The following is a 25,061-nucleotide window of genomic DNA, read 5'->3' as shown; positions in this document are numbered from 1 at the left end:
TGGGGAGGCACAAATAGGGAGGCACAAGTAGGGTAGCAAGAGCTATTGAAGAGGGCCACTTTCCGCATGTCACAATGTGCTCTTGCATGGTGCATTGCTTGAACAACCTTTTGAAAGACATCGCCAACCTAGAATAGATCGTACCAGCCATTCAAATGAAGATTGTGACCTTCATGAGTACCTCGAGAGGTAGGGTGGCAAGGTGCTCTTCAAGTATTCAGACACCCCCTTTGCGTTCAACTTTCTCCTCGTGCGTAGGTTATCCGAATGTCAAAATGCGGTTTGAGAGGTTTTCATTAGTGATGCGTTCACCACCTCCTCCTCTCTAAGGATTGTTGCAGAAATTGAGTGCAAGGAGAAGGGAGAGGATTTAGAGTTTCTGAAGAAGAAGCTCAAGAATCTTCATTTGATTCGTGTGGTGGATGGCATGGAGCCTTGCATTGGCAAGGTTTATGAGGCCGTGGACCATAGGATCGAGGAGCTTGCTCGGCTTGAGCCGGATGTAGAGTGATATTTAGAGATCCACGTGCTTTGCAAGAAGAGGTAGAATTCATAAGCATACATGGTGGATCCAGAGTTCTAATGTGCAAGGCAAGAGACAAATAAAGAAGTCATGAATCTGTTTACAGAGATGTTAAACAATATGGTCCTAGACAGAGATATTTCTAGGGATCAGTTGAAACAATACAAAGAGACGCGGGATCATTTGGCACTCCAAATGCTCAGATTGATCGCAAGAAGATAGGTTGTCACGTGCACATGGATTTGTGTGCCACGTGGACATGCTTTATCGACTGCCATAGCCAATTTTGCACCTATCCTTAGATAGGAGTGTCTATAATCCTAGGAGGATTAGTACCGGCAATTTTGTGAGCATATTTGCAGGACTCGCATGTCCGCACGAGTCCATTAGATTAGGTTTTCTAGTTTTGGAGCCCTCTTGCATAAATGGTTTGTACACGCGTTTTGACAGATGTTGTTACACTACGGTGGGCATCTGGCATGACGTGCATATAGTTTTAGGTTAGAGAAATCCAGGGGGCCCTTCCCCACGTCAATTAGATTTCCGGATGGTTGATATGCGACGGTTTCACCTAGAAACTTTACCTAGACAAGTTTATTAATAAATTATTTCAAGTCATTTATTTTTAAACTTTGTCTGCCAAGTTTGCCTTACCTAAGTCCTAAAAAGTTCATAAACAATATTTTGCCCTATAAAGGGAGCAGATCAACCAACGTTTTAACTTTTGGGTCATTCTCAACTAGCGTCAGAGATCAGTCCTAGTGTCGGTCGAGTCAGTAGAGTCTACATTAAGGTATTGCATGTGTGTACATTTCATTGACGCAATCAAAAGAAAATACCATATTGACAACGGTGTGGGGGGCTCTTGAGAGGGTTGGTTGGGAATCTCTCTCTCTCTCTCTCTCTCTCTCTCTCTCTCTCTCTCTCTCTCCCACATCTCTACCTTTCTCTCTCATTCTCTCTGTACAAGGAAATAAAAGGAACCATCATATGTGCTAAGTAACAGAGATTCAAGCAAGGAAAGAAGTAAAAATTTGTGAAGTGTAGAGTCTAGCTCTTCTCACTATTTCAAAATTCCGTTGCACTTGACATAGGTTCAGTGCTATGGTGGGAGGACTATGGCTATGATGGCCCTAAGCTTTAGAGGCTGGCGATCCGTGTTCTTAGACAATGAGTTTGTACCTCATGCTTGGAGCAATTGTGAAGTACCTTTAGCCACATTGCTTCTAAGAAGAGGAATGGCTTGGAGTAGAGAAGACAAATGATCTTGTCTTTGTTAGCGCAAACTTGAAAATGCTTTGCAAGAGTGCGACTAGATAGATAGATCCTTTTACGCACTGGGAGATGAAGCCATAGTCTTGTTAGGCAGGTGGAGATACAGAGGCGTAGACACCAGGTACTTGCTCCATGGCCAAGCCACTAAAGCTTGATGATGAGGCATGGGAGGATGTGCATAACGTGCAGCCGACTACTACTAATTGGGAGGCTACTCAAGTCTCAAGCTAGTGGCTCTTGTAACTTTAGCCTTTAGGACTTCCATACCTTTTTGTATTGCCCCCTTTGTAGTCTCTTTATGATATAAGCCACCTTTGGTTTTTTTGTATTGCAGTACATTAGAATTTAGTCTTTTGGGCCTTGGTACTCTAGACTTCTCTAGTCTCGTTAGTTTTCTCTCTTTTGTAGCGCCTTGGCGGGCCTTGTTCGCCAAAATTAATGGAAAACTAAATTTTGCTCAATGTTATGGCTAAGTCTTATCTCTCAACTTCTACTCTTGCAATTATTTGAGAACTCTATCTGTTAGTAAGGTTGAATGGTCTTCAAATCGAGTTTTTTGCGAGTATTAGAGTCGAAGGACTCTAATACTACTTGTATTCAATAACATAGAGCTAAAAATTGCACTGTTTCGGTGTTTTTTATGCCTCCCATTCCGCGGGGATCCCATTGCCGTTCCCGTTCCGCATTCCCGGTAACTCTGCCTCAAGGACAAAGCTATGTAATGGTGGAATGTGCTATCGCCTAAAGTGGAGCCCATTTCACATTCGACATGTGGAAGGAATCAAGGGAGAACCTCAGGTCCATATGAGCCTTGAAGGCAATATGACAATTTGGGAGGGAATCTTCGAACCCAATGTGTCGGCGGTTGTCTTTTACGGATCGGGACAGCTTGAGCCTTGAGATGCCGTGGTCATGATGAGTTTGTTTGGTGGATGCTCGGTTGTGATGGCCTTCTATCATTTAGGAGGCACCTTCTTTGCGAGGATGTGTTTTTCCGCAGAACAATGCATGTTGTAACTTGTATGTGAAATAGCAGATGAAGGAATGCAAGAGTTCAAAAAAGTAAAATTTTAAACACTCTGGTTGTGGTTCTAACATTAATTGCCTATTGTGGTCGCAGTGATAGATAGTTTGCGTACTGGTTAACAATTACATTCTCCGGAAAGTATCAGATATCTGCTTAGTGCTCGGTTGGACGATGGTAGCTTTTGCTTTGATCAAGTCCTCAGCTATGTCCCCTATAAGCTGTAGAGGGGGTATGAAAATTACGCTGCCATGTGAACACCCACTTTACTGGACAGGTATTTTCAGGGATTAAGTTCCTAGATATGTGTCGTTTAGGTTGGGATGGAAAGTCACTAGTGAAGTATTTAGTTTTTCTTCGTTATTCTTTTTCTTGTGTGCCTTGCCTTCATGTTTTTGTGAGTCTTTTAGCCTCTCTTATAATTGGAAGTTCAGAAATTGAAGATATACCTATGGCTGTCAGTTTTGTGCCATCCAGCCAGATATACTGTTGCAATGTCAAACTTTGTTTGCCGAACTCTGTTTAAGGATGGCCACTTTAATAGAATGGAGTTCTTTGAGGCCTTCATTTCTATGCCCACTTTATTTGCTACTCTTTTGAAGAACAGTTTCAAGATCAGCATTTTCCGACAGGAAAAGAAGATGCAACCTGAAATTACTTTGTTTGACTCAAAACTGCATGGCTCTAGCCTTGTACAATTTGATATTTGCAGCAACTTTTTGTATCAGATGCTTTTTGGCCTAGGGCCTTTAAATATGTGCCTTGGGAGCATAGCAGCTATGTTACGGGATGGGACGTATAATACAGCGTATATTACGCGTATTCGACGTTCTTTTCACGGATAAAAATTAAATACGTTGGTATTTTTAAAATATATCTTCTTAAAGATATTAAGTATAGGTAGCCCACTTGAAGATCTAGTTTTGCAAATAATTATTTGATTAAAATTTGAAATGTATAAAGATTAAAGTACACTTGATGCTCAAGACCTCTCATCAAGAGGATTTTGCTTGTATTTCAAGACTGCTCAGATTTGTCAAGGAAACGCTGAAAGCTGGGCCTGGTTTTTAGTGGAAAGCTCATCTTTGGTTGTACAAGTTCAATTCGATTGACAATTGTGCTTGAGAATATTCATAATCCGCTTATACGGCGGAAGACATCATGTCAATGTATGCATGTCTTATGTGTAGACAGTACCTTAAATGCTCCTTGACAGCTCCTTAGTTATTGTGCCATTGCCCCTGTTCTAATGGCGGGTCATCTGGATCCAATGCTATTTGAGGCTTTGTATGTAAGTTATTCTTGCCTTCAAATGTTTAACAGATTTCATTTCCTTCAACCAGCTGGAGTATGTCTTTTCAATTTTGACTCCTCATGCCATGTCTCTACAGGCTTCACAGCATGCCATCTTTCTGATTGCCAAAATCCCACAAATTAAAGAGAATTTCCAGGTATGGAAGTGAGATTTTGTTTCTCCGAATCGCTTTTTACTGTCTGATGTGTGTGTGTTAATATTCAATTGCAACTAATACAGAATAAGAGCACCGGTCAGCTAAGCTTCGTCACAAATTTTCTCAACTTTGGAGGGGTCTTTGGTGAGTGTATCTCTTTTCTCCTTTCCCTCTTTTACCTCGTTGCTTCAGCCTTGAAAGATTTTATGTGACTTATCATGGTTGGATGTGTAGCACGACTCTTCACAAGTTTGCAGGAAAAAGCACCAGTGAGCAGTATCCTTTGATCTTGTTTTTGAATCGTTATGGTATTTGCTTCTGATTATTATTAGTAGTTAAGCATCAAACCCTATTTGGATGCGGGTAACTGTTGGGTGTGTGTGTGTGTGTGTGTGTGTGTGAGCGCCATGAGGTTGGGGATCGAAAACTCACAAGCTCAATCCCAGCGGCATCAATAAATGCATTATTCAGAAAATGTTGGTGCCTTAACAAAGCGACAGTTGTTGTGGGTTGTCTTCTCGGAATAATCACCAACGCCATTATAATGTTGCAGTTTCTGATCTACAGAGGGAGTCAACCAAAGAAGCTGAAGAAAGTAGAATGAGATAATAGTCCGTATTTTGCATTTGGCAATTTGAACGTGTATCTTGGCTTTTACCATTTTTGCCCTGGTGCCACATTCTATTTAAGATTATCTGCCCTCATTGTAGAGAATGTGGATGGGGTGCCATTTTCTCCATTTAATTATCACCTTTGTCAGATATGCTCTCATTGAAAATTGCATTGTAAGGCTTTGCCAGCTTGCCTTGGATTTGTTTCTGAAAAGATCCATTTTGATTTGTTGAATGTGTCATGTGCCGTCTTGTTCTGGCAAAGAATACTTAAATGTATTCCTCTTCTTAAAAATACTCCCAAAGATGTTAAAGCTTACGTTTACATTACGACCCTTAGCGAAGATGAAATATGACGCCAAGTATTATGGGCAATCAGCATGTATGTTGAGTCCTCTTTTAAGCGCCTTCCCATAAACCTGTTCACTCCTAGTTTAGTCCACTTTATCATCCTAAACCTTAAAAAAACTTGCAATGGAGGAGGAAGTAAACTCTGAGCATCCTACGTCTTGGTCTACTTTCTTTCCATTCCCCCACATTTAGATCCGCCCTCCAAATGCCTACCCTCTCCTTCCCTTCCTTCCGCTTGAAGATAGAAAGTGATCTAAATAGTGGCATCCCCTCACCAATGCACACCTTTTTAAAATTCTCATCCCAGAGAAACAACGTGGTTTTTTCCTAGAGCATAATATTATCGAACACAAATTAGCCTACCACCTACCGTTCTCTTTCCCCTTCATAGAGGAAACATGTTGGTTAACTACATCCCTCCCTCTCCTCCATTGCAACCCTCTTTGATTCTAAGAGCTTACTCTAATCTAAAGAGAAGTTTATAACTTGCATTTCTTTTCAAAAATTCTCTTCCTTACTATTTTCCCCTTCTCACCCCCTTGTGAAACCCACATACACCCTCCCTGACTCTTAACCAAAAACCTTCCATCTCTCTTCCCTCTTAACTAGCGTTCTCAAACATGTAGCCTTTGGATGGTCTACAAGGGTTGGCTTTTGGATTTGGGCAAAATGAAGAAAGGGAAAGGTTTGAGTTTAGAGTAATTAAGGGAGAGGATAAAGTTTCTTTTGTTGGAAAGAAAGAGGAATTAAATGAAAATAAATGGTAAGAGGAGAGGTGGAGATAAGATTTGGGTGTACGTGAGAGGATCCGAGAGTTGGCGAAGGGCTCTTTTATTGTACCAACATTTTGAAAGGATGAGAGCCCAATGGTTCTTGTCCTCAGCGGGCTCGATCACAATGTTACGGTCACTTTTCAAGGAGGAAATAGACCAAATCACAAAAGGTTTAGGAAGGGACGATGAAAAAAAAAAAGCCCAATGTTTGAGAAAGGTGTGTTTCAGTTTAGCTTTCCCTTGGATAGAAATTTATGGAAGTCGGTTGAAAGAAAATTGAGAAGGAGAAATATTGCTTGTGATTGGCTTGAAGCGATAAGCCTTTCTTAGAACACTACTTTGGCGCTTTGGCTTTGGGAAGCCCATTTTGGCCTTCAATCATCAAATTTTTTTGGTAAAACCTCGGACTCATAACACATTTAGAAGGGCCATTTATTAGGGCACTTAGAACAAGAAAGAGATTAGGGATCACCAACATAAAGAGGAAAAGCTTAGACCTTCTCTAAGAAGAGAGTGAAAGGCATGAATGAAGGGATTAAGGGTAATTAGAAGAAGCGCGGAAGCAAATTTCATGAATTCTTTAGTCTTGATGATTTGATCTATATACCACTATCTTTTATCTTAAAGTGCAGTGAATGTTTTTGGGTCTTTTGTTCGGTTTTTATATTGTACATCGAACCAACTTTTCTCTCTAAATCGTGTAGCCAGAGGCACCAGGGCTAAAGTAACACATTCTTCTTCACAAGCAAGGTTTGTTTCGACATGACAACGTATCTAAATGGCTACACATGAAACTCTACCCCATACTTTTGTCTAAATCCCAACACCTTGTATTTTAGTTATCACCATTGTTAGATAGGATCTCATTGAAAATACAATGTAAGAATTTTCTAGCTTCCCTGGGTATTGGGTATCTGAAAAGATTCATTTTGATTTGTTGAGTTTGTGTCATGTGATGCTTGTTTTGCCAAAGTACTTAGAAGTATTCCTCCTCTCTAAAGTACTCCCAAAAATGTTAAAGCTTAGACTAATATGATGACCCTTAGCAAATATGGAGACATGAAACCAAGTATTATGGCTACCCTTAGCCCTCAAATTTGAAGTGTGACTCTTATTTTTCTTCTTAAAGGCCTTAAAGAAACTCGCCTTTCTTTCGGCTCAAATTAAAAGGGTATATAATTTTTTTAGCAAATTTCTTACCATTCTTTTGAAGGATAGTATATTCCTAGCCCTTTTCTAGAAGGATAAAACCCCCTTGGAAGTGTGTTGTAGCCTTCTAATTTGAGGGATGGCAACCATCATTCATGATGAGCCTTCCTTTGAGTGAAACATCCAATTTATAGATGTTTTTCTCAAAATATTATGACATTGCCTTTTATTTTAAGTTTCAAAGACATGGGACATTGTTATTAGTATGTAGTAAGTAGATGCATAGAGCATAATATTGAGTCGAATACATTTCTTTAAAATTAAAGTAGCATGAGCATCCGAGGATTGGGTGGAACACACTGATAATATATGGGCATATCGAGTCAGTGGCAAGGAAAGTTGTCCTTTAATGTCGGTTGTTGGGCATTGCTGAGTTTATGGGCTCTTCACCTACATGCACATTAAGAGTAATTAGGCACCATTGAATTTTTCACAATCTTTTCTATCTTGTGTAATTTCTTGGTGTTTTATTAGTTTGTGGCTATCTCTTTTTGTGACTTGAATAGTTTTGTGCCTTGTTAATCTTGTGCTTTCGCTAGCCCTCTCCTCTCATGCATGAGTCGAGAGCTATAGTTGCACAAACAAAGGGACTTGCTTGTGATTGCTATTGAGTGCATTTTGACAATGAAGTATCACAAGGAACTTTTATGGCAAGCCTAATGCCAAAATGTGTTCAAGAAAATTCATTCCCCTCTCCATATACACTTTCTTTCTTTCTAGGATTATCAAGAACACTTTTGTTTGGAAACAATAAGAGATCGCTTCTTGTTTGATTCTCATTATTGAAACTAGTAATACCAAAGTCATGTGTTGAAACCAAACAAGTTTGGTAGTACATTATTGCATTATTCTGAGCCGATGACAAACACAAGGCTCAAAAAAACAATATTGAAGTTTAGCAAACATTTCATTGATGCCTCATAAAAGGCTAAAACATATATATCTCAATGAACTCATCCTCAACTCCATTTGATAGATTGACAAATTTGAAAAAGAAATTTAATTATAGTCAGGTAGAAAAATTATTGCTCAAATAAACTAATGTAATGATCATAATAGGACTAAAAAATTAATCATTCATTGCATGGAACATCACGTGTCAAGCGAATGATTTTTTTGGTTAGATTAAGTTTTTGAGAAAAACATCTAGGTAGCTCAATAAAAAACAAAAAGTTTGATAATAAACTTTTTGTCAATTTGCATACTTGGCACCAACTGCTCTTACATACTTTTAGCTCAAAAGTCAATGAGTAGATTAGTATTATGAACATGAAGCGACAAGCTTTGCAAACAAGGACAAGACCATAAACGTTGCAGTTCATCATAATTAAGCTACAATGAAGTGTTGAATCCTTCAAATCATCATGTCAAATTTCCATGATGATTTTAATAATTTAGCACATTATTATAATTCTTTAAAAAATTCCACGAACTCTTACAATTTAAACTTACTATTGCTCATTTTTTTCACAATGACATCACAATCGATTCTTTTAAGGTCAATGACACTTTCTTATCATCTAATGTCGGGGAACCATAAGACTAACGTGTTTGCCTACTTTGGATATTGGTAGAAGCTTTACTGACATCCTACCTTCTAGAATTCGGTCCATATTACTCTAGAGGAGAATTTCAAATCACAAAATGGTGAAGTCATGCATAATATAAACTATGCACGTATGTCGCACGTGTCAATGCAAGGAACTTGCCAATACACTGTGTGCGAGCCACAGATGGCTCCAAGCACGCAACTAGCTTAAACTAGTAAGCTCAAAGAAGACGATGGTGTGTCACTCACCGCTCTATGCTTGCTGTCGTGGAGGATTCCTCGTCGCGAAGAAGAGGGAGACGCCGCTACGCCACACTCAACCGCCTCACCGCCATCGTGCCGCCGTAATGCTCGATTGCACACACACTCTCTCTCTCTCACGCATACACACACAAGGAGATGATGAAGAAGAAGATGGAGATGGAGCAAGAGCACTCTTCAATTGCACAAATGAGAGAATAAATGAATTTTAGGTTTAGTTGACTTTTATATGAGCTCGCCCCATTCACACTTGGGCGTCCATGCTTAGCCAACTAATCCCTTGAATGTTCTAGTTAGAGTGCGTCTCTCATCGGTGATCACTCTTACCCTTTTCCTATTGGACCGACAAGCCCGGTACCTGACTCTACCAAATAAATAATACGGCATCCGTCGTCGGTAATAGGAATGTGCGTGAGGGTTAACATGCCCCCCTTTCTGATGTAGATTCCGTCCTCGGAAGCTATTGAGTTGAAGCTCGTTCGTCGAGGTGGAAGATCATTTGAGATGAATGTCCTTAGCCTCCTTCAGTCACTACAAAATCAAACAACATTAGCACAGTAATTGCATTCTCATAAGCAATTAAAAAGCATATGTGGTTGTAGGCAGACAATTTGATTGGTAACAGAATTTTAAACCATTTGTCAATAATAAACATTAAATTTCAATATAATCAAACGCATAAACAATTGTAAAGGTAAAAAATTAAACAAGCCTGGGGTCGCTACTTCAACGGTCAAAAGGCACTCAAGATTGACTATTAATACCATGGGCAAGCTTCTCAATTTTCTCTAATCAATTAAGTTGTTTAATCGCGAGAGCCAAGTATTTCATGTCCGAGGGCTGACTAGAGGCTATACCTAGAAGACCTTGTAGTTAAGCTATGATAAAAGGAATTTCTCATGAAATCATCGCTTGACTGATTACCTTTTCTTTGACCCCCCAAAGTCTTTTCACAGTGATTCAATTTTGATGTGTGTGCTTATTTTGTATGTCTTGGGTTTTTTGCTTTTCAAGGAAAAGCGCTCACACTGGGAATCTCTAGGGATCTAGTACCATAGACGATACATGTGAGTGGAGTACCAAATCAAGCTGAGGTTTCTTTTCCAGCTTAAGATTTTACATTGTGGCACTTTGATTTTTTGTTTGTTCGTTTTCAACATTTTAATTTTGTAACTTTGGGGGGTCATATAACACTGTTATCCTCTCCATGCTCATCACACTAGTTAACTCCCTTTATAATACTTAAGCTAAAGGTCAATAGGGACTAATCCCACTAAAAAGCCCTAGTACATTTCACACAATGCTGCTTAAATCGGATTAAGAACCTAAGTAACCATTGATAATTAGGAAGGCATTCCCCATGGTAGTAAGAGAAGATCTCTAACGCCTAGCTTGGTCAAACTAGCTTAGTCAGACTGCTTGATTTTTAAACCTAAACAAGTGATTATGACAAAAAATTACATTGAATTTAATGTTTGATACTAAGCAAATGTGTTGAATATTATGCTACCAATCACAATTTAAGCATACAAACATGGATGCAAAAAGATAAGGGACAATGCTAATGGACAAGAAACACCTGTTTGTGTTGATGTTCGTGCTTGATTTGAAGTGTGAACGAGAGAAACATTCCATGAAGGTCCAAATCCTAACAACACCAACACATTCCTGTACACACTAGGAAACACAAAGGATACCTCTAGGAGACAAATCAGTGGGAAAAGGTACCAACACTTATTGAACACAATTAAAAAAACATAAAGAACCCTAATCTAATTATTTGCACTCCCCTAGAGAGTCAAGGGAATAGGATATTGTAGAGATTGGGGAGAAACCCTAAGGCTAAACCCCTATCCTCGTCGTCGAGAAAAACAAAGTCATCATCCGTGAGACCATATGTGCCATCCGTATAATCATGTAAATCTTCTTCATCATCAGAGGCACCAATGTTTACTAAGAAGGTCACTAAACGTCTATAGTCATCTTAGTCAAAAGGATAGGCTTGTGCAATGGGAGAAGTATGGATCAGTCGTGGTCAAGAGACGTATCAACCATTCTAACTCCTCGAAATTCCTCTCACATGCTAGCACCTACCAAATCCCATTCAGAGGCAAGCACTGGAAAGACCATGTGAAACATTTGTGAAAAGTAACGAGGGTACCTCTCATCCAAGTCAGGAGTGGATGACTCTAGCGTACTAGCCATATCTGTACACGCAAATAGATGATGGTTAGAGTGCAAATATTACAAGGGTCATGTTCTTGTGCATAATGTGTTTTTATGATTTTGTGTTATGGCTCTTGCTCTTTTACTTTTTTATCTTGTTTTTGTGAGTATAAGGCTTTATATATATATTCCCTAAGATTGGAGATTAAGAGGTCAGGGAAGAAGGTTGAGAGGGAAACAAGTGAATGATGGATGTCAGCAAAAACACTCCCACCTTCCTTGGGTAGATCATACCTTTTGGAATGATGTCGTCACCTTTTGGAACCAATTGTTCCAAGTTGTTATGGGTGAAGGCTTTAACCAATAGTTTTCGACCTCCCTATGCGTTTCATCTAGTTGCAAGGATGGTAAGGTACTCTCCCATGATTTTATTTGCAACGTTGTTGTAGATGGTGAATATACAACGGGAGATGCAAACTCTTTCTTGCTTGTATGGATATGTACAATGGTAGGTGGAGGTTGTGTCGAAGCTTCTACTTCCGTATAAGAATTACATGAAGAGCAAGAAGCTTCATTTGACTTCCCTGTTCTTGAGCTAGGTGGAACAAATCGTTCTTTCTTTGGTACCCAAACTAGCTCTGGAGCGGGTGTGTAGCATTTCGTGATTTTTTCCTTTCCGCGATCTTCAATTCGTTTTGGAGCCACAAGATTGAGCTCACATGGTCCCGGTGACAAGTAAGAGCACAATTTACATTTTGGCACCCAGATTTGATCATTTCCTTCATAGTAGCCTTGGGATTCCAATAGTTTTTTAGGAATCCAACGCAACATTTCTTTACATTTCTTGGGGCGAATGAGACGTTTCTTACTAGGCTCCTGTCTTTTAGCACTGCCTATTGTTGCTAAAGAAGCTTTAGGGACCCACTTGTATGTTTTCTTTGTTATATCGGGATGGGTTTTGTGTGTCTCAAGCTTTATTTCAACTACATCAGTTGAAGCTCTAGAGAGTTGGGCTATGGGGACGTATGGTTCAACCCCTTGGATGTGCAATGTTTTGGGTTTTATTTCCTTAAGAGGCAATATCTCAGGGACTATGGCTTGAGTGGCAGGGCTAAGAGTTGGTTTTTGTGTTGTGACACTCCCTGTCTCCCAATCAATAGTGCATTTGGTGGCTATCATCCACGTACGTCCTAGGTTTATATTACCCTCCATAGTTCCAACAGGCATGACCAAAAAGTCTTGAGCTACAACCCCATTGTCATAACTGACAGAAGTGTGTCAGATTCCAAAAACCGCAGTTTTTTTCTTGTTGACACCCTTGACTTGGATAATACTCTCAGATAAAGGTGGCTTCCCTAACTGACACCACACCCCATATGATAGCAGATTATATTTAGCACTTGTGTCCAATAAGGCGTTATATAGAACTTTTTCATAGGTGCTATTTAGCTCAATAGGTATCGTAGAGGTGTGTTAGAGTCTAACCAATCCTCGTCGGTTTCAACGTGGAATGCATGTGTGACTCCAAGGTTAGCCTCTCATTTTTGTCTTATGTGTTGTTGTCGCTCCTTAGCCTCAGCTTGAGCTTGTATCTTCTTCAATTCTATTTGTGCCTTGGCTGCCTTTTTTGTATGGATGGCACGTAGCTCCTCTTGGCTTAAAGGATCATAGTATCTTTTAAATATGCTCCCATTGAGGAATCCAATAGTTTCAACTCCATCAAGAGTCTCCACACGAATGGTTCCTTGTGGGGTGATCTCACATACTCTATCTAGTCCTTTTCCCGCATATTTCAACTTTTTCTTTTCGTTACACACTCCATACATAAGGACTTTATCACCGACATTGATATCTTTGTTCTTTAGATGACGGTCAAACCATTTCTTCCTCCAATCTTTCTCCACAATGTCATTTTGCACAACTAATTGCCTCTCTTCATCTAGCCTTTCAAGGATATATAATTGCTCAACTAAGGGGTTACCATCCCAACCTTCTTGAGAAGCTACTCGAAGACTAAGAATGACAAACTCCCATGGCATAACCGCTTCTTGGCCATACACCATCTTAAATGGTTTGCAGTTAATGGCAACTTTGTACGCTGTACGATAAGCCCATAGAGCTGATGTAAGCTTTAAATCCCAATCTGTGCGATGAGCTTCCACCGTTTTGGTTAAGATAGAGATTAAGGTCTTGTTGGTGCTCTCAGCTTGGTCATTTGCTTGTGGATAATAAGGTGTGGACTTATGGTGAGCTATCATAAAGTTGGTAGTGAGTTCTTTTATTACTCCATTTATAAAATGAGTACCATTGTCACTCACAATCTCAAAGGGACAACCAAATCTTGTAATAATGTTCTCAAAGATAAACTTGGCAGTTGACCTCGCATCAGCCTTATGTGTCGCCCTGGCTTCTGCTCACTTTGTCACATAGTCAGTGGCAACGATAATATATCGAGATTAAGTGCTACGAGCTGCCGGACTAATTGGGCCTACAAAGTCTAAACCCCATTTTTCAAATGGTTGAGTCACTTTCACAGGATGTAAGGGCATCCTATCCTTTCGTTGTGTGATCTGTAATGTTGGCATTCATCACATCCTTTTGCAAAAAGTGATGCATCCTTGAATAAGGTAGGCCACCAATAGCCTGATTGCAACACCTTTCTAGCTGTTAGTTCCCCTGAGAAATGTCCTCCGGCTATACCCATGTGGGCTTCTTGCAGTATGTATAAATACTCATCCTCACGGGCACAACGTCTAAGACTATCATCTTTCCCTAGCCTGTAGAAAGTTCCTGCAATGAGAGAGTAAGGTTCACATTCTTTTAACAGTTTTCGAGCTATGTCTTTACGAAGCTCTTTGGGTGGAAAACCATTAACTAGAAATTTCACAATCTTCTCACGCCATTTAGGTATGGTTTCGACTAGGAATAGAGAAGTATCGGGCAACTCATCATCGACTCCAGTAGGGGCTTCACCATTGGGTATGCAAGACAAATGATCTGCCATGACATGTCTTTTACCAGGTCTCACCACAACGATAAAATCAAACTCAAGGAGAATTAACAACCATCGTGTAATTGTTCCCGTGGAACAAGGTTTATTTACTAGATACAACAAGGTTTGATGATCAACATAGAACACAAACTTGTTGGCCAGAAGGTAGTAGCAAAATTTTTTCACTGCATAAATCATACCTAAACCTTCTCACTCTGTAGTGGTGTAGTCCAGTTTATGTTCTCCTGGTTGAGCTAGAACACACCCAATAGCAAAGTTTGATGCATCAATATGCACATGGAAAATTACATTCCAATCGGGCACTCGTAGAATAGGAGCGTTAATCAAGGTCTTTTTCAATGACTCATAAGCATGGTCACACTCCACAGTCCATTGGAACTCAATAAGAAGTTTGTACAAAGGACGAGCTATCTCAGAAAAGTTTAAAATAAAATGTCGGTAATAACCAACATGGCCCATGAACCTTTCAACTCCTTTATAGTTTGTAGGTGGTGGCAATTCAGCAATGGCTTTAATTTTGCTCTCATATGTGAAAATCCCATTTTTGGACACTATATGCCCCAAAATGACTCCATGTTTAACCAAAAATTGGCATTTGAAAGGGTTTAAGGAGATGCGATACAATCTACACTTCTCAAACATTTTTCGTAAGCATGATAGATGTTCTTTCCAAGAGGAATAAACACAAAGTTCATCTAAGAAAGCTATACAAAACTCCCTCAAATATTCTCTAAAAGCAGTGTTTATTAATCTTTGAAAGATAGCAGGGGCATTGGTTAAGCCAAAAGCCATAACACGAAATGCGAACACTCCAAATTCAGTTATAAAGGCTGTTTTAGCTTGGTCCTCCAGCGCAATTGTGATTTGATTGTAGCCAGAGTACCCATCTAAAAAGCTATAAGCTTCCTTCCCTGCAACTCTTTCAAGCACATGTTCTGAATATGGAAAGGGGTAATGGTCCCTCCTAGTGGCGGCATTGACCTTCTTGAGATCCACGCAGACTCTGAGTTTCCCATTCTTTTTTGGCACAATTATTATTGGAGACACCCATTCTGAGTGCTCAATAGGGTATATCAATCCGCATTCCACAAGCTTTTCAATCTCTTCTTGAACGATTTTTGCATATTTAGGATTCATTGGGTAGGGTCGTTGCTGAACTGGTTTAGCCATGCTATTCATGGGGATTGTGTGTTGCACCACGGAAGCTGGAACACCTTTCATATCATGATATGTCCAGGCAAATATATCCCTGAATTCCTTGAGAAGTTCTTTAAGTACAACTCCTCAGTCTCTGTCAGATCTTGGGCAATGAAAATAGATTTAGACTCTTCTCCTGGGTCTGCTAACTCTATTTCCTTAACTATCGTTGGACCGTCATAGACTCCATTGCTCCCATCGATAGGTTTTCTTTGAGCCTTTGTATACACAACCTTACGTCCTCTATGGTATAGGATTTGAAATGTTCAGGTGGTGCAGGGTGTAAGTTTGTGGGGTCCTGTTGTTCAGTGGAATGTGATTTCACTTTTGATTCCTTTTGTTGTTGAGCTAACTCTCGATTTTGTCGACTCCTTACGATACGGCTCGAATTTGGCTTCTCTGTAGCCTCTAGTTGTGCGATGTCAATGGGTTGTGGACTACACCACATAACGCTTTGAAGGTATTCACCCCAGTTATCTACCAACTTCCAATGAGTATCACATGCCCCTATATAATTAATCCATTCTACGGTAGATTTCTTTACATTTATTCTAGCACGCACATTTGCTCGATATCGTCGCCTCTTATATCTCTTACTCTTCTTGTTTAATTTTCGATTACAACAGATCTCTAGTGAAAAGTCACTAGATGAATCACTTCTTGTGTCTTCTGCTCCCTTGGATAGATTGTCATCTGGGGTACCACTGGGCCCTGAATGGTTTGTCCCCACATTTGCACTAAGATTTAACTCAGATTCTTTGTCCTCAGAGCAATTTCAATTGATGATTCTGACCCCAAATCGTGTGGGCTATAGTCTTGTGAGGCGCTACTGGTTTCAATGCCAGTCAAACTTTCATCTTGTAGGTCATCAGAAGCTATATGCATTGCTTCTAGCATATTTAAGGGTACGAGTGGTGGCATTTCATCCCCCTCAGGTGTTACCCAGGTCGTCCCCCTATTTCCCCAAGTGTCTATGGTTGCTGCTAGGTGGACCCAATCCACATTTTCCGACTCAATCATCCTAGGTAGTCCATCCATATAAGGAGAATCTTCCCCAACATCAGTGTCCACTTTACATGTGTAACAATACTGCAATGGGGCCGAGTGAACTGCGGTGTCAAATCTATGATCAATTATAAACCTATTTCCTAGAGGATGTGCTCGACCAGTTACAAGATCCACTCTAATGACAGAATCTTGGAACTGCAGGTAGACATGGTTTTTAGACTAGTCATGCACCATTTTTGCTTCCCTCATGAAAGGACGTCCTAAGATCATCTCCGATGCCATAGTGTGTTTGGAGAAATCCATACAATGAAGGCAATCCTTATTTTATGTCCAAAGACCTTGATCTTGAGATCTTCTAGCATCCCAATAGGTTTAACAATAGACCCATTGGCCATCTTCACTACTATGGTGTGGTCGCAAGGTGAGGTCTTCCCATAGTTTCCCAGCAATTTTTAGTCAATGCTAACCCCAGCGCCACCATCAAGGATTCCCTTCACAGTTAATCCCTTAGTAGTGATTGGTATGGTCGGATTGGATTCATCACCCTCAAAGTATTGTCCCAACTTGTTAACAGGTATTTCTATAACAAGGTTCTCATCTAGATTGGGTTGTGGATCTAAGTGTTCCTCCTCTATTGGCATCTCCCCAGCTCCATCCATCTGTGAAAATTGTGGTAGCCCAAACTTCAGTTCTCCATTGAGGAAGGCTCAAAGAGCTGAGACTAGCTCAGGGTCTTTATATAGTTTGGACATGATAGTGGTTCTAACTTCTGAAGACATGAAATCCATCAATTTGGCAATGTTTAACGGCACCTTTTGGACTTCAATCCCTTGACGTGGGAAAGATGGGATCTCCATTTTTGTGAATAGGATCAGGTAGTCCCTGTGTAAACATTCTTTCCATCAAGAAACGCGTACGCCCACTTTCCCATGACTTTAAGTCACTTTCTTCTTAGATGACACTAGGTATAGCTAAGGGTCTATGGAATTGGTGAGGTTGTTGTTGTGTAGGGAACACGGTGTCTGTAATCTGGATCTACCTAGGTGCTGGTTCTAGATCCCTTTGGGTATCTTCTACCAAACTCCTTAATTGCTTGACTCGCTCGATCTCCTCTCTAGGGTTTGGATAAGTTCCTATCTTCTTCTTGGATCCTGGCCATTGTGGCTCATGAAGATATTCCTTGTTGGTTTCTATCTTAGTGGTCATTTTGGTCTCCATGGTTTCTCCTGAATCAGAACCTTCAGCGTCGTTCATATATACGGGGTTGTCACTAGTCGCTATGTTGGTCTTTGAATTGGGGTCTGACTTCGCTGCCTTTTGCAATCTCTTCCTTCGAGTTTTCTTCTTCTTCTGAGATTGGGCAATTGATGCCGTGTCTCTTTCCTCAAGAATATAATTTTATTTTTGGAGCATTGATCATGTGAGTACGTTTACTGGTACCATAGGTGTACTTTGTGATGGCTCCTCGGTAACTTCAATCAAGTTTAATAGCGTGATCTTCAGTGCATTTGGATTATTTGGACATTGGGCAATCAAATGATCTATGCCACATCGATTACACATGAGTATCGGCATTGTAGACATGCTCGCTTGATTGGTTTGCATTAGTGTGGCATTCTTTTGTAGCCTAATAGGACACTTGGCTACACGATGTGGACCTCCACACTCATAGCATTGAAGAGCTGGTCTCTTAGCAGTGTAATTGATATTTTGGCCTCTTGCAGCAAGAGCAGCTACTTGATAGACAGGTTTGACTTGTCCCCAATAGTCCTCCATGTAGTATTGTGGACTTTCTTCAAGCACATCCATCCCATAGGCAATATTAGGGTGCATATCTTCCTCACAGCCTTCCAAACAAGCAATAGATGACTCACAACCCACTTGATTCACAGAAGTGATTCTCGGATGTGGTGGTTGCGGTCCTAGCACTGGAGGTGGTAAGGGTGTTGTTTGAACAACATTTTGGGCCCTAGGGACCATGTGTTGTGCTGTTTGTTCAAGAGGTGGGGCTGGCATCAATGCAGGCACTCGAGGTGTGTCTATCCATGCTAAGGTTGGTCTATTGGCCATCGCGCACTTAAACTATGGAATCCTTAGCTTGATGACCATACCTTCCACAGGCATTGCAATTCCCATTGAATGTTACTCTAAAAGTAGGGCATTCACTGGTACTATGCGGTCCATAGCATACTGAGCACCATTGTTGCTCCCTTCTTGGATACATATGATTGTTTTGCGGAGCACGATTGTCTATAAGAATCTCTTGAATAGCCTTGGTAAGATCTGATAAAGTCATCTCAGATATCTTTGCTCCTTAGCAATAAGCTTTAGGGTCATTGGTTGATGCCCTGATGCTTGCGAGCTAATAGATTTAGGCTCAATAGACACTCTTTCTCCTTGAATCATTAAATTATCCTCCAATTGGATTGCATTGGTGGTGACTGCTTCCCAAGTGGTGATACCTCTAATGACTAGGCCATTGTAGATATCCTCATGTCGTAATCCCCTAATGAATCTATCAAGCAATTGGTTATTGTTGAAGCGTTCATTTAGATTGCAACGAGAATTCAAATGCTTTAAGTGACTAATAAAGTCTCTCACCGACTCTCCTTCCTCTCGTTGGGCTTTCTGGAGTTGAGAGGCTACTCCCCAAAGCACTCCCTCTCGTATGTATTCTTTCAAGAACAGTCTCCTAAGAGTAGGGTAAATCGTTTTTTCTTCCACCCTTAGGGTTCTATACCAATCCCAAGCCTTTTCACTTAAGGTTAAGCTTAAAGCATTGCTCTTATGCAGGTCATTGTGTTCTCCTAGAGAATCGCATATTTGTTCAAACACTTCGATATGCTTTCTCACATCCCCGTCTCCACTAAATTTTTGTGTGAGCTTGGCTATTTGTACTGCCTTACTTCTAAGCTCTCTATCAAGCGTGTTACGCATATTCTCAGCAATAGATCGACCAATAGCTTGAGCAAATGTTGCCAAGTCACCTAAGTGAGCAGGCACCGCCGATGAAGGTGCTCCAGAGACTACATGTGGAGTAGGTATTGGCATTGGGCTTGGCGTGTAGGAAGCCCTTGGGTTCCACGTTGGGTACGGTGTTGTGCCATGTGGCGGCCCAAAGTTCATATGTGTGGCCCTAGGCATAGCAGACGTCGTATGTGACATGCTAATGCTAGCCGGTATAGTCCCATGGAAATAAGAACTTGGGTGTTGTGGTTGCGGAGTATAGGTTGTTGAAACAATGGGAGGGGTAGGGACTACATGAGTACGAGGACCCATGGGTGTATACGATTGGTACACACTTGTAGGTACTGTTGCACGCATTGAGCACCACGTTGTAGGTCTACGTTGGTCATGAATGGAGAATTTACTTCCCCACCCCCCTCATTTACATCATTCCATGTTCGGAGCGAGTGGCTCTACTATTTCCTTCAAGCGGCTAAGCATGCTCGGCCCGGACCACGGGCCCATGGCATGCATGTATTGGCTTAAACTATCGGGATTATGCATTGGGAAACCCTCCATGACGTCATAGTCAGAGGAAGAGTCACTAGCCGCTATGTTCGGGTCTTGGTTTGTACTACTTTGGGTCCCCGCTGAGGGCCCAGAACCTAAGGTAGGTGGATATTGAGAACTCGTGTAAGTCAAAATTCTCTCTAGTTGCTCCATCTCTAGCACACGACCAAAGCGCAGATGCATGTGCCTTTGGCACCCTACAAGCGTCGACGAATAACCTCGAAGGTTAACCGCTTACTTTTTTATGCGTCCGTTTTCACTCGTTTTTTATATATTTTTTAATGTTTTTTAATGATCGATTTTTTGATTAAAGTGGATGATAGCTCAAAACGAGCATATCACTCAGAGGGTCGCGGTGTGCTTTACAACACAACGTTTGGTCACTTAAAGTTCCGTTGGTCCTCAAAAAAGTCGATTTTTAGCTACATGTGAAGCTAAAATACGTAATTTTAAAGGGCAATTGAGGCCTGAGCCTGAGCCAGAGCGTGAGCTTGGGCTTGGGTCTGGGAGATATTCCCGATCCTGGTCCTACCTTAAAAAAAATTTAATTTTTAAATTTTTGATTTTTAAAATTTTTAATTTTTTAATTTTTTTTGTTGGGATGAGGTCGTCGCAGCCTGCGCGCGAGCAGACACACACTCTACCTACTTACTTCCAACTAATACACCTACTGTTACACACTAACACACTTCATTAGCTCTCATAGATCTACTTCCTACTTACTATACTTTACATTACACAGAACTAACAACCTTAATACTAACACCTTATCACAGAGAAAACACAGTACCTTTCAAAATCTCATTAACAAAGAAATACACAGTAGCAAAAACAAAATCCTTCTTCTCAACACACACCTTCCTTCCCTACCTTTCCTACAATTGAAATTGCACCACAAAAGAAGCACAGAGTGCCATTCAAGCTTAGTGTATGGCATTCCCTGGCAGCGGTGCCAAAAATGTGCGCGTATGTCGCACGTGTCAATGCAAGGAACTTGCCAATACATTGTGTGCGAGCCACGGCTGGCTTCAAGCACGCAACTAGCTAAAACTAGTAAGCTCAAAGAAGACGATAGTGTGTCACTCACCGCTCTACGCTTGCTGTCATGGAGGATTCCTCGCCGTGAAGAAGAGGGAGACGCCGCTACGCCGCGCTCAACTGCCTCGCCACCGTCGTGCCGCCGCAATGCTCGATCGCACACACTCTCTCTCTCTCTCACGCATACACACACACAAGGAGAAGAAGAAGAAGAAGATGGAGATGGAGCAAGAGCACTCTTCAATTGCACAAATGAGAGAATGAATGAATTTTAGGTTTAGTTGACTTTTATATGAGCTCGCCTCATTCACACTTGGGCGCCCATGCTTAGCCAACTAATCCCTTGAATGTTTCAGTTAGAGTGAGCCTCTCATCGGCGATCACTCTTACCCTTTTCCTATTGGACTGACAAGCCCGGTACCTGACTCTACCAAATAAATAATACGGCATCCGTTGTAGGTGATAGGAATGTGCGTGAGGGTTAACATAAACATAAAAGATCCCTTTTTCCTCTATTTAGAAAAGTGGTATACTTCTCTATCTAGCAGTGTGTTGTGTAATTCTCTCTGGAATTGTTTAATATCCACCATGGTGTCCACAAGAATTATGCATGCTACCTTGGCGTATCCATTAAACCAATGTGTTTTCTAGTTTTATCTCTTATTGTTTATTGTCTCGAACATAGCTAAGGCTACTTCATTTCATCTAGCTTCACCATTCTAGTTTGGTAGTATTCATTCATTTATGACGCTCCAAGTCCATAAGTTTGCACACTAAATCATAGATCCTTTTGGGTGCATGGATACTTGAGTTAATTTAATGCGAAGATTAGCCAAAGATCACTTCATGCATTTTACTTGGCCCCATGATTCTATTTTGAGAGTATTCATTCATACAAGTCCTTTTACTACTAGAGAGAGAATGTTGCATGACCAATGGATATGGCGAGCTACCGTAATAATACTTTGGATTTTTTTAATTTCTATCTCAATTTTTTCCAATTTGAAAAAAAAATCTTTAGCTTCTTGAGAACTTCAATAATAATAAACATCGTGTTTTACTTGAATCTTTCTTCTATTAGGACAGAATATAGGACGAATGTGCTATAAATCACACTCAATGCATATGGACTTTCTTCTATTCTCTCTCTCTCTCTCTCTCTCTCTCTATGTGCATCTTAAGGCCGAAGAAGAAGCACTATGGAGAGCAAGAGACCTCGACAACCATATGAAAGTATTAAGCCAGTAGAATTATTCAACAACATTGATTTGGACAATGGTCGAGGCTTTCCACCACCATCACCATTGGAAACTGAGTTCTCCTCTAGACAAGGAGGACAAAGTGCATGGGAAATGAATTTGTTGATACCTAAAAAGTTAGGGTTAAAGAATTTTGCTTACAAAAAATGGGCAAGACAGTCAAGGAGGTTCTCATTGAACACTCATATATGCACTTTGAGCTACATCTGCAAGCAACATTACGAGTTTCTAGCTAACTAATCAAATTGTGGGGTTTATAGACTCCACAAGAGGTTTTTTGGTTCAGTGATGTATTGTGTGATTAGCTTAAATGTTGCAGATATCAATCCCTTGAACAAAGAAGACTAACAGCCAATGGAATACATAATGCACACCTTTGATGCATTCCATGCATTGATGGGTTAGTTTGTCTACGATACTAGTGCTAGAAGAGCATTAGCTGAAAGGGAGTATTCTTTTAGAAGCGCTTTTACAATTCTCCGCGGTCTACTCTTGGATTTGACACGCTGCAGTATCTCTCACTTTCTTCAAAGGTAAGTACTGAGTGGACAACCCTACCCCTCAAACCTCTAAGTGTTTTATACTAAATGTCCATCAAGAGATATAGAAGTGCTTAAGACCTAATGTTGCATGTTGTGGGGTGCGCATCTCCATATTCATACCCATGCATGTGTTTATTGAGTTCTTCCATGGTGAGGAGATCAAGAAGACTGTTGTTATGCTTATCTGTAAGAGAAATGCCTTGATTTTCTAAATGATTGTTGGGATGTCCATGATTTTGTGCAAGGTGGATAAGAAGTCTATTGTGTGTAAGTGCATGATAGCCTCTCAAAACTTCATATCTTTCTTTCACTACATAAGGCGGCATCGAGTGAATGGTCATTTGGTAGCTATGGACCAAGATTTGTTTGATGACATTAATAATCCTTTGAGGATGATTTTGGTGTAGTGTGGACCTGACTTGCTGACAATTCTTAACATTCAAGGTAGTGTCTCACTACGAACAGGTGCATGAGGACTTGAAGAACTAGGTTGACCTCAACCTACTTGCAGAGTTTCTTTTTGAATGCAACATGTACAAAAGGTAGTATGTTATGCAAGTATATAATATTGTTGCGCTAATTCATTTCCTATTTGTCATTGTCACAACATTTTGGTCTAAGCTATATTTTGGAATAACTCTATCATATAGGTCCCTCAGAGAGGAGAAGAAGATTCTATGTGCAGAGATGAGAGATGACCGACTAATGGTAGTGCAATGCAACTTCTAATCCAGAAAGGCGGTTCATACAAAGCACCACAAGGTTTCCAAAGAGCCTTGACCTTCAATTTTGTAATGAAGCTGTAGACAACACTTTTATAAACATTATACATACGTCAATGTAAAAGCAATTTTCTTGCAAATATATTTTGAGCACAATTGTTTTTGTTATTTTGAGTCAAATTCTCTTTACGTTAGGTATAATCTCGTACATTGTATTGTCAAATTAAACACGTTGAGTTCTAAGTCTCATTTACAATACCAGGGGGGGATCCCTCCAAGGATCGATAACCAATAGTAGAATGTAAAGACTTGCTCTAGGCAGGTATAGAGGAGAGGTAGCAGGGACATAAGGTGAGCGAGCGGGTGAAGGAGCAACCTTCACAACATGAACAATTGAGGATTTTGGGTGATGCTAATAAAATAGCCAGGGTATTGGTTGATCCATAGGAGAGCGCGAGGGAGAGTGCAAAGGTGTAGGGCCATGCTGAGGAAGAGAGCACGCACGAAAGCTTGAGGCTATTGGGTGATGTATTGAGGGTTAAGAGAAAATTGTGTAATGGATTTCTCGTCCTCTATAAAATTGAGTATAAAAGGAAGGCTTACTTTGCAGGTGCTTGCTATGTTGTTTAAGGCTCTTATTTATACCTCCAAGATGAAGTCGTGGTTGTGGCCTTGGTTGTGGCAGGATAAATGCATCGCGGACTCCATTGGGTTGCGTCTCCATAAGATTAATCAAATTTTGGACCATTGTTGTCCAGAAAACCTCAACATGAGCATGAAAATAATCTACCAGGTTCCTAGTCTACCATACGTTTCCCTACCCTCAATAACTAGATAAGAAAATATGATTTGTTACCCATTACAAAAAAAGCTTGTATTGCATTCTTTTAAATTTGCAAGAACTCTCCATCCACAAGAATGTGTGTCGACTTGTTTGGCACCTTGCAACTAAGAATCGGCATGTCCTCCTAGGGTCTCTCTTGGATCAACAAGGGAAACCACAAGTTTCTAAATAGACCTACAAGATTTGCTAAAGGGTGATGGCCTATTGCATCAAAATGGAAAAATTAAAGTATAAATACGTGAAACACATGCATGCAATTTGAAGGTAGCAATGCTTGCACTCCATGTATAGTCCAACAAGCGATGAGAACTGTTTGCACAAAAGAGTGATTTTAGCTGCTATTCATAGTAGAGAAAACACCTACAATAACAAAAAAACATAACACTTACTTTCCATTGTAAGCTAAAAGCAAAACCTTGGTCATGTCTATGTTGATGGGTTGAAACCAATCAACGACATTGATCAAGGAGGTGGAATTCGAGGCGAGCACCACTGGTAGATGTGTGTTCAACACAGGTACCTCAGATTGAATATTCCATTAAAGGGTGGAGATTAGTATGTTGTGAGTAGAAAACAAAGAGTAAACATTTCTAAATTTAGAAACTGAGCTTTGCAAAACAGATTCCACATACCATAGAATGAAACTTACAATTTGTAACGTTAGCTCCTTGGTACTAATTTGCAATATGGTAATCTCCTGAAGAGCAAAGGAAAAGTACAAAATGGGTC

The 25,061-nt window shown here is 40.4% G+C and overlaps 1 protein-coding gene across 1 annotated transcript in view; it reads left to right on the top strand.

Moving 5' to 3' along the window:
* Positions 1–5,119, top strand: part of LOC147431104 (mannose-P-dolichol utilization defect 1 protein homolog 2-like) — a 36,304-nt gene extending 31,185 nt beyond the window's left edge. Inside the window, exons 4-8 of the mRNA XM_086493752.1 lie at positions 4,047–4,113; positions 4,214–4,273; positions 4,357–4,417; positions 4,508–4,549; positions 4,774–5,119. Coding sequence (XP_086349878.1) covers positions 4,047–4,113; positions 4,214–4,273; positions 4,357–4,417; positions 4,508–4,549; positions 4,774–4,877 — 334 coding nt within the window. The 3' untranslated portion in view covers positions 4,878–5,119. The remainder of the gene's footprint in view (positions 1–4,046; positions 4,114–4,213; positions 4,274–4,356; positions 4,418–4,507; positions 4,550–4,773) is intronic.
* The last annotated feature ends 19,942 nt before the right edge of the window (positions 5,120–25,061 follow it).

The sequence above is a fragment of the Adiantum capillus-veneris genome, chromosome 21, assembly GCF_014529385.1.
Source record: "Adiantum capillus-veneris isolate H3 chromosome 21, ASM1452938v2, whole genome shotgun sequence".
Lineage (NCBI taxonomy): Eukaryota > Viridiplantae > Streptophyta > Polypodiopsida > Polypodiales > Pteridaceae > Adiantum > Adiantum capillus-veneris.
The sequence above is the reverse complement of the archived record's forward strand: the minus strand, read 5'-3'. Positions and strand labels throughout refer to the sequence as shown.